This window comes from Alnus glutinosa, chromosome 5, assembly GCF_958979055.1.
Source record: "Alnus glutinosa chromosome 5, dhAlnGlut1.1, whole genome shotgun sequence".
Lineage (NCBI taxonomy): Eukaryota > Viridiplantae > Streptophyta > Magnoliopsida > Fagales > Betulaceae > Alnus > Alnus glutinosa.
The window spans coordinates 24,092,101-24,102,850 of record NC_084890.1 but is presented as its reverse complement, the minus strand read 5'-3'; the positions used below and the strand labels follow the sequence as shown (position 1 = coordinate 24,102,850).

At 34.4% G+C, this 10,750-nt stretch overlaps 1 protein-coding gene across 1 annotated transcript; it reads right to left on the bottom strand.

Moving 5' to 3' along the window:
* Nucleotides 1-4,478: 4,478 nt before the first annotated feature.
* LOC133869929 (putative F-box/LRR-repeat protein 23) lies at nt 4,479-6,495 on the bottom strand. Its single transcript, XM_062307024.1, has 2 exons — nt 6,104-6,495; nt 4,479-5,140 (listed from the first exon to the last, which is right to left on the bottom strand). Exons 1-2 carry the CDS (start codon nt 6,451-6,453, stop codon nt 4,600-4,602), a joined length of 891 nt encoding a protein of 296 aa, XP_062163008.1. The 5' UTR covers nt 6,454-6,495; the 3' UTR covers nt 4,479-4,599.
* Nucleotides 6,496-10,750: the final 4,255 nt, after the last annotated feature.

Here is a 10,750-nt window from a genome sequence, read left to right as displayed (position 1 = left end):
TGTGGCGTTTTTACCCCTTAAGTTGCCGTTTTATACTATTGTCGTTTTTTACTCTTCGTGGTGCGTTTTGGCCTAAGCTGTTTTAGGGATGTATATAACCCACAGCTAGCACAGTATCGAGTAGCTTTTGAATTGTATTCAGCAGACACTTGGAGGTTCTGGCATCCTCGAAATTGCCAAAAATTATGTTTACCAGTTTTAATGAATTAATCCTCTATAATTCCTTTTCTCCATTATCCTTTATTCTTCCCAAAAATTCCTAAACAGAAAGAACTTGTTACATTATTACTCTTTTAAACCCTCTATTCTTGTAACAGAGTCCCGACATGTCTCTGATATAGGGTGGATTTCCGAAAAAGAAAGAAAGAAGATTCGAGAAGTAAAATTTCAGATTGGAAAAAAAAAAACGGAGAGTAAAGCGCGAGTTGAAGACCAAAGCACGCAATCCGAGGCCTCGTGTGAGTCAAAGATGGGCTGGGAAAGCGGGGGAACGCAGCTAAAGCCTTAAGGCATCCACTAGACTAGAAGTCCTGAAGTGCGCGTTTTGGGAAGCTTGTAAATAAATGTTAAAACGATGAGTTTTGTTAGTAATTCTCAGTCCTTCCCACTGACAGTAAAAATTCCACCACTTCCGATCTCACTCTTCCACAATGCTTCTCTTGGGGTGGTTCAGCCACCCCTTGCCAAAATAGTGGTGGCTGGCCACTCTTATTTTGTCCAAAGGATGGCTTGAGCCTCGAGCACCCCTTCTTTTAATTTTATTTTTATTTTTTCATTTTTAATGAATTTTTTTAAAGTTTTATTATTTTTATTTTCAATTTTTTTTAATACATAGAACATATGTCAACTTTTGAGAGGTATTGACATGGACCTCTGTCAGTTTTTGGACGGACGTATAATTTTTGTCTTTAGTTATAAATGAGATACTATCTTCGATATAAAATAAATTATTGGGGGCAAAAAATAAATGCGTTAAACCACAATAGGCAAAAACGTATTTAATCTTAATATTAAAGACATTCTTAGATAAAACCCATTCTCCAGCTTTAAATGTTTTATTCTTGAGGAATGCTACGTGTACTAAAACTTTTATAAAGAGAGTTTTACAAACTGATTTGGAGCCTCATATGAGGCTCAACGTAAGTTTAATGGTAAAATTATTCAAAACAAATAGACAAAAATACCCTTCCTCGGTTGAACCCAGTCCCGAACACCGACGAGCTCCTGACACGTCGGAAACCCACACACCCCGACCCACGAAACCCACGTCGGTGTGCATGGGTTTCTGGCTGAATCTCTCAAATGATGCACGAAGACGGAGAGCGAGAGAAAACAGAGATTCGGATCCGGCCGTCAGGGGGTCTCACCGTCTCTATCCAGATCCAGCCGTTGGGGGGTCTCTATCTTTGTCTCTATCCAAATCTTGCTGGTCGTCGGGAGGTCAAGGTTCTGGCTGGACGAGAGTTTCCAATCCCATCGGGGCTCTGAGGTGTGCTAGCGGCCGGTGTTCGGGGACTGCCGGGTCGGGAGTTTTTCGACATTGTTGGAGGACCGGCTGTCCGGCGAGCTAGATTTTTCCCGGTGATTGGGCATTTTCGTGGCTATAGCCTCTTTTTTCTTTTTTCTTTTTTAATTTGAAGGGCATTTTCGTCTTATGCATGATGCCACATTAGTTTGTAAAACTCTTTGTAAAAGTGTTAATACACCTAGCATTTCTCTTTATTCTTAGGAATAACAGAAAGAATGAAAATAATAATAATAATAATAATAATAATAATAATAATAATAATAATATTCAATTACTGGGTAGAGATTTTTTGGGCATATGATTAGCATTGAGCAGCTAAAATTTCAATCAGAATTTAAAAGGACAGCAATAAATTTTGATCTAAACTGCCAATTTGATCATTTGCAAATGGCATGGATTGCTTTAACATTCGATGCTAATAATATATACTTTATTCCAAATATGAAAAAGATAGAAATTATGCTACAAAAGTCCAATGTTTAAATTAAAACAAAAAAGAAAAAAAAATAAATGCTAAGATGGAAAGTTTTCAAAATATTTTATTCAATTATAAACTTCTCTTTATAAGTTTCGTTTTTGTTTTTTTGTTTTTTTTGTTTTTTGTTTTTTTTCCCTATTTTCCTATTCAAGTCTTATTCAAATTTGAATTATTCTCTTATTCTAAAATTTTATTATTTTTCAACAACTCATTACTCAAGAGACAATGATCCACTCCATTTCAAATTCATAGTCAGGATTTAAAGTTTATCCATCTAGATTAGGATCCTCTAAAATTTCTTTCAAATTTGAGATTCTCAAATGGTTGAACATTAGCCATGCTTTACATCTAACAGTTCACAACGTGCCAACTATCACACGAAATAAATGCTGAAGTAATGAAAATTTTTAGTACCGGTATGTCAATTGAATGAGAATTGAGAATCTGTTGTGATTGCCTAAACCAAAGCAGCAAAGTCAATAAGTCATCATCTATATATTTATAATCACGAAAGGGTTTAGATTTTGTATAAAGAAATACAAATAATTATGAGATAAATTAGAGAAAAATGCTACATGTACTTAAACTTTTACAAAGGGAATCTTACTAATTGATGTATAGCTTATTTATTGAAGATGATCAAAACAATTAATAAAAATAAATGCTACGAGTACCAATGAATAAGCTCTACATCATCTTAGTAAGACTCTCTTTGTAAAAGTTTAAGTACGTATAGCATTTTTCTAAACTAGATACACAGAGGACTTTACAAGTAAGAGAACCAAAGCAAAGACATCTGTTTAAACTATCATTTCATTGTTAATATCCCTTTCATACTACCAATTGTATCAATGTTCCTCTCTTAAATTACCATAAAATGTCAATATCCCCCTTAATGACAAAAATATCTTCAATAAAATTAAAAAAAAAAAAATCTCAAAATTATATTAAAAAACAAAAAGAAAGTTAAAAAAAAAAAAAAAAAAAAAAAAAAAAAAAAAAAACTCTTTTTATTTTATTTTATTTTATAATGATTTTTTTTTTCCTTTTTTTCTTTATTTTTCTTTATTTTTTGAATTTAAAATGATATTTTTGTCTTATTGAAAAAACTTAGGCACATTTTTGTCATTTTGTTGGTCTTGACGACACTGACATTTTTTTTATAGTTTAGGAAAAAAGATTCAGCTTCTATGTGGTAGTGCAAACTAGCGCATAGATGCTATTGGTCTAAAATGAAGTCGTTTTAGACTAACAACAAAAGGCTAACAAAATGCAGTCTTATTTACCCACCAAAATGTTGCTCATAATCACACTCGATCCAAAACCCAACAAACAACCCATTGATTTCCGGATTCGACTTGCACTACCACATAGATGTTAGTCTAAAACGACAATAAAGGGCAGTCTCACTCTGTGACTTGCTTTCGTTTAGACTCACAATAAAGAGTCTTTCTTATAGACAAAACCACCTACAAGTAGAGAAATTATCAACGAGTAAAAATTTTCCAATGCAAGATTTCCATGGGATAAAATCAGAACCAAAAAACCAACAAAAAGATTACCCCCAACCAAAAAAACCCAAATCAAATGTACACGCAGAGAGAGAGAGAGAGAATGAGAGTGAAATCAAGTCCAGTGAGGAACGCAGGAACTGTTCCTTTCATTTGGGAAAAATCCCAGGAAAACCCAATTAAGGTTGAAAGGAAAGCACAAAGTCTGACTCGTGAACAGCCTCATATCGGCCCAATGCTTTCGCCTGGAAGGGTTCCAAATGTCAAATAGCAAGATTGGAATAAAGGTTCTAAAGCTATGATATAACTTGGAAAAAACCAAAAAAATTTCCTTGCCAGGTCTCAAAATTTGTCAAGGTTGGTCAACGACTTTACCCAAACCGTGCCAAGTCAAAGAGCGAGACTGTCTTTTGTTACCCTTTTGCTATTAGTCTAAAACGATGTCCTTTTAGACTAACAACATCTATGCGGTAGTGCATAGCTGAATTATAGGAGAAACATTGATACAATTGATCATAATTTGAAAGGACATATATTGACAATTGAGTAGTAATTAAAAAAAAATATGTTTACTTTTTTCAAGAAAAAAATAAATTATGAATTAACCCCCCCCCCCCCCCCCCCCCCAAAACATAAAATTTCATGTAGGTTAAATATTTTAAACCTTTCAAAATTAAATTTTTACTCTACCAAAAAAAGTCTTTCCAAAAAAAAAAAAATGCTGCTCCTAAAATTCTATTTTCACCGCTGACAAAGCAAATTTGTACAATATATGCCTCGATCAAGATAATTGGCTTAAGGGAAATAAATAAAATATATAAATTGTATAACAAAGAAGTTATAAATAAGATATATAATTTGAAATTTTGAAGCCTACCATCTTTCCATTTCAAATGAAAATATATAAAGTATTATCGAAATTTAAAATTAATGCATCTAACTATGCACATTACACATGATGAAGTCAATCAGACACTAAAATTTAAAATTTAAAATTGGGAGACAAGAGTAGGGTGCAGGCGTGCAACACATGAGTCATTGCATTTATGCTAGTTAAAATAAAAATCCCCATCGTAAAAATCTCAATAGTCGGGGTGATCGTAGTCTTCAAAGTATTCGATATCTATGTGGTCATCATAGTAGTCTTCGTAGTCATCTGCGTAATCACAAGCATCAAATTCATAGTCATCAGTGGAATCATTGGGACGCCGCAAGTCTATAATCTGTTCAGCACATCTTCTTCCCAAATTCCCTGCCAGAGAGACATTGAGACATTGGCGTAGGTCAAGTGATTCAAGGTGAGGACAACCATCAAGGATGGCCTGCAAGCCGTCATTAGTCAACTTATTTCCAAAAAGCTGGAGGTGGCGCAATTCACTTATGTTCTCTGCAATTGCAAGTGCCTCCTCATCAGATTCTAAATATAGCCTACGGCTGTTGAATTTGAGTGATTTCAAATAAGGGCAACAGCGGCCCACAGCTTCTAGAGCTTCTTTTGACAGTGAAGAAGAGTACGAAATATCAAGCTCCTCTAGTAATGGAAGTTTTGCAGCCACTTCACTCAATCCCTCATCTGAAATGTCATGGCATCTTACAAGTCGAAGACGTTTGAGTTGACTTGAACTGTTAAAATACACCATGAAAGGAAATGACAAAAATGAACCAGCAGTTATTGGAATAAAGAGATTGAATCCACAATCCACAACATAGACTATGAACTATATCATAGATCCCATGCATCAAGCTTTTCATTTTTTGGGTAAATAAAGCTATAACAGTACAGAAGTGTATAACAAAATAAAACCCCGTTTAACCAAATTTTTCATCAACAAATAAGAGTATGCCTCAATATTATTACTAGAGTGTAGGATTTCCAACATCATGAGCTGCATTTTTCATCAGAAGAAGAACTTCCGACTCTTTTTCAAAGGTAATTGCCTACCATTCAAGAATCTGGTTTCTGTTGCTTTAGTTAGAATCTTGAATGAACATGTGATAGGCTTTCAATATTATTTTGATGATCATCAAAACTACACCCTCCTCCAATCAAATTCACGTTTTATCTTTGCCATAAGTATGCTCTAGGCTAGCAGAAAGGCTTACACGTAACACCTTACACTATGAAAACTAAGCACCTCTATCTAACCAGGTACAACTTGAGGATAAAACACATCAATCCAAATAATTCAACAAACTTATTTTGATAGTCTTAAGTTGGAATAGATAACATGAAAGATGATAATTCATACGACAGGATTAAAAAACTTGGGTGATGGTAGTAAGAAGTAAGAACAGAGGCAAGGGCAGCAAAGCAAGCACAAAAAAGCATTGTTAGACAATGTAAGAAACCCGTGTTGTTGATTTCGGTATGACAAGAGTTGAGTGAATCCCATGTTGTTGATTGACAGGAGAAATAAATACAAAATGATAAACATAAATATCTCAACTTCCCCAACAAACCATAAACCTCTAAGTAAATAAACTAGGAATTGCACTAAGTAATTACCAAAATCCAAACAACCACAAGGCTCCTAGCAATCACATTGTACAACAAAAAGGCCCCTCAATCAAGTAAAAAGAAAATACCTATCAGCGATGTGCCTGAGGAGCTCGTCGGTGCCGAAGTTCTCGACGTTGATATCAACCAACTGGCCGCAGCTGCGATCGACGGCGTGGCGGCACATCTTCTCAAGGTGGTACGGGAACTCCCAGTACGGGGCGAGGGAGTTGCGCATGTGGACGGCGCGCCACATCGACGGGTCCTTGCAGAGTTTGTGCCACGGCGAGCACACCATCTGTGCGCTCGTCAGAATCTCGAATGCATCCAGTCTCATCAAGATCGACGCCGTCACTTCCCGGGGCAGAGCCAGCCAGTTGCGAAATTCGTCAGGAGGAGGGTCCATCACGAGATTTTCTGTGCAAGGTGTATCAGACATGGGCAACAGAGTCCGAAGAAGAAAGAAAGAAAGATTCGAAAAAAAAAAAAAAAGAAACGAAGAGTAAAGCGCGAGTTGAAGACCAAAGCACGTAATCCGAGGCCACGTTTGACTGTGAGTCAAAGATGGGCTGGGAAAGGGATCAGGATCCCCTCAAATTCTTTGCTCGAATTTGATAGAATTCGGGCAGGTTGTTGTGAGTAAGCATTTATGAGATTCACCTGACCAGATAAGCATTTGGGCAGCCCAACTTTTATTTGGTCAGGTGGGTCTCATAAATGCTCACTCACAACTACCTGCCCGAATTCTATCAAATTCGGGCAAAGAATTTGAGGGGATCTTAATTCCTGGGAAAGCGGGGGAACGCAGCAAAGGCACTAAACTAGAAGTCCTAAAGTGTGCGTTTTGGTAAGCTTGAAAATAAATTTAAAAACGATGAGTTTTGTAAGTAATTCTCGGTCCTTCCCATGATCCTATCTAAAAATAAAATAAAAATTCTCAATCCTTCCCCATTACGGTAAAAATTCCACCGCTTCCGATCTCACTCTTCCACAATGTTTGTGATCTCACTCTTCCACAATGTTTGTCTGGGGTGGTTCGGCCACCTTCTTGCCAAAATAGTGGTGGCTGGCCACTCTCATTTTGTCTAAAGGATGGCTCGAGCCTCCAACTACTCTTTTTTTTTTTTTATTGAATTTTTTTTAAAGTTTTATTGTTTTTTTTTTTTTTTTTTTTTTAATGCATATGACACGTGTAAGCTTTTGAGAGGTATTGACGTGCACTTCTGTCAATCTTTGGACGGAAGTTTGGACAGAGATATAATTTTTATCTTTATCCATAAACAAGATACCTTCTTCAATACGAAATGAACCACTATGAGCAAAAAATAAAGACGTTAAACCATAAGGGGCAAAAACGTATTTAACCCTAATGTTAAAGACATTCTTAAATAAAACCAATTAATTCTCCAACTTTAAAAGTTTTATTCTTAGGAATAATAAAAAAAAATGAAAATAATAATAATAATCAATTATTGGGTAAAGATTTTTGGGCATATGATTAGTATTTAGCAGCTAAAATTTCAATCAGAATTTAAAAGGACACAGAAAATTTTGATCTAAACTGCAAATTGGATCATTTGCAAATGACATGGGTTGCTTTAACAGTCAATGCTAATAATATGTACTTTATTCCAAACGATAAAAAAGATAGAAATTATGCTACAAAAGTCCAACGTTTAAAATAAAATAGAAAAAAAAAATTAAATTAAATGCTAAGATGGAAAGTTTTAAAAATATTTTATTCAATTCTAAACTCCTCATTATAAGTTTCGATTTTTTTTTTCCTCTATTTTCCTATTCAAGTCTTATTCAAATTTGAATTATTCTATTATTCTACAATTTTATTATTTTTCAACAACTCATTACTCAAAGGAAAAGGATCCACTTTATTTCATATTCATAGTCAAGATTTAAAGTTTATGTATATAGATCAGGATCCTTTTAAATTTCTTCTAAATTTGAGATTCTTAAATGGTTTAATCTTAACAATGCTTTACATCTAACAGTTTATAACGTGCTAGCTGTCACACAAAATAAATGCTAAAGTAATGAAAATTGTGAGTACTAGTACATCAATTGAGTGAGAATTGAAAATATGCTTTGATTGCTTAAACCAAAGCAGCAGAGTCAATAGGTCATCATCTATTGATAACTACAAAATGGTTTAGATTTTGTACAAAGAAATACAAATAATGCATAGATAAAATTGATACACTATGGACTTTTACTAGTAAGAGAACCAAAGCAAAGACATCTGCTTAAACTATTATTTTATTGTCAGTGTCCCTCTTAAATTATCAATTGTATCAATGTCCCCCTCTTAAACAACGAAAAAATGTCAATGTTCCTTTTTTTTTTAGAAATAATTTTGAGAGTAAAAATACATTTCATACAACTATAAAAACTCTCAAAATTATTTCTAAAAAAAAAAACTAAAAATATTATATATATATATATATATATATATATATATATATATATATATATATATATATATATATATATATATATATATATATATATATATGCAATCTTCATTTTTTTTATAATCAGTTTTTTTTTCTTTATTTTTTGAATTTAAAATGACAATTTTTATCTTATTGAAAAAAATTTAAGGTCATTTTTGTTTTTTTCTTGATCTTAGGGAGATATTGACATATTTGGTAAAATTTCGTAAGGGACATTGACATAATTGATAGTTTAAAAAGACATCGACAATTGAGCGGTAATTTGAAAAAATATGTGAATTTTTTTCAAAAAAAGAAAAAGAAAAAGAAAATAAAAGTGAAATATACTATTATAATGATATAGAGAAAATTAAATGAATCTGTTGAGGTATATTTAGAATCTTAGATAATGAAGAAAAAAGTGATTTTAAATTTTTAAATTTAATAAAATTTATTGAATGCCTGCCGTTAGTGTTCTAAAAAAAAAAAAGAAAAAAAAAAGTGCATAGGATAGAAGGTAAAATGGTACACATTTCAGATGTCAGTAAGCACGTGGCCGTTGGTCCTGCCAGAGAGGGACACAAGGCTGTGAGAATACAAATGGACGCAACGTCCACGTGGCATTAGGGCAGTGGGTTGGGGAGCAGCACTCTGGTGTCAGATATATTGGTTATTGGTTCAATCATCACGATTCGAGCGTCGATGGATGGTGATGCTGATGATGTTGACGTAAGCTTTACTTTTTGCGGGTTCTACTTGTGTTAGTTTGAACCGCTAGTCACAACGGCATTGGTGGCTCAGCCTCTGCCAAAGACTGCGTCGCACGCGCTCCTGCCTCTCCAATTTATTAATTAAAAAAAGATAATACGCATTTCAAAGCTCAAAAGAGAAAGGGCAGGGGTAAAGTGAGGTGTGCGTGTACCAAAACTTGTGCCAGTGAGACTATGAGCCCTAGGCTTACGTGGCCTACCTCTGAAAATTATTTATAAAATTATTTTAGGTGGTTGTATAGGCCTGCCACATAGTACTGAAGGTCTATTTTATTGGGTTTTCCCCAAAAAAAAAAAAAATGATAGATTTTATTATGACATTCATAGTCAACAAGGCTGCAGTGCTGCTTACCGACTTCAATGAAAGGTCTTACTATTAATGTGGTGATGTTTTTCTTAATCTGATCCAAATTCAATCAGACTCATCTTAAAGGAACTATACATTTAGATTAGTGTAATGTGTTTCTTGTATTTGTAAGACTAATTACTGAATTATAAAAGAAGATAGAGAAGAATAGAGAAAGATGTAGAAAAGGAATGAACAAGAAACAAGCCTGGACACTTCGAGAGGTCCAGAATCTTCAAGCTTTATTCAAGGTAAGCCTAAACTCCATGATACTGTTTACACATTGACAAATTCGATAATGGTTACCTAGTGGGCTCTGGGTTATAAACACATCACAGTTGTAATAACCACCTATCTAACAACCCAGCCCAATAGTTCACAGCGACTAACTCTACAACTCAACCTACTAACTCTATTGCAACTAACCTTCTAACAAGGCCAAAGCCCCTAATCCAATACCCAATATCCCTTATATTTATCCCATACAATTAGACTATATTTTACTTTGCTTCTTTTAAATTTGGATGCACTGTCAATTTAATATCAATCTTGAAGCTTTCGTGCTGATCACAATTCTTGCGTACAATTAAGTGTTTTCTTTCTGATGTGACAGTAAAAGTTATCGTTAAAAACAAGTCAGAGAGTGTGCTTTCACGTTGATTATGGATTCGACTTCAGTGCTGATATAAAAAAGAACAGCACATCTATAGTTAAAAAACGGACGGCTAAGATTCAATGGCAGAAATTTAAAAAAGAGGACGTCGTCTTTTAAAGACCTCTAACGTCTAACTCTAATATTTATAGGGGTGAGCAAAAATCCGCAAACCCGCCCCGCCCCTAAAAATGCGGTTTTTAGTTTTTTTTTACTGGTACGAGTTGGATTTTAACCAACCCATGCGGGGTTGGGGGGTGGGTTTAATTTTTTTTTTCCTTGGATCCCCGCCCCTCCCCGTGTAAATTAAAAAAAAAAAAAAAACCCTAATTTTTAGTGTCAGAGACTTAGAGTACCGCCCCCCATGTATTCTTTTCCTTCCAGATTATTCTTCTTCTTCTTCCTAGTTCCAGCGCCGTAGCAAATCTTCTTCTTTTCTTCCTTCTTTTTCTCTTCTTCTTTACATAATCATACCCCCTTCTTCTCATCTTCCTTCTTCTTTCACAGAATCTTCTTTGTTT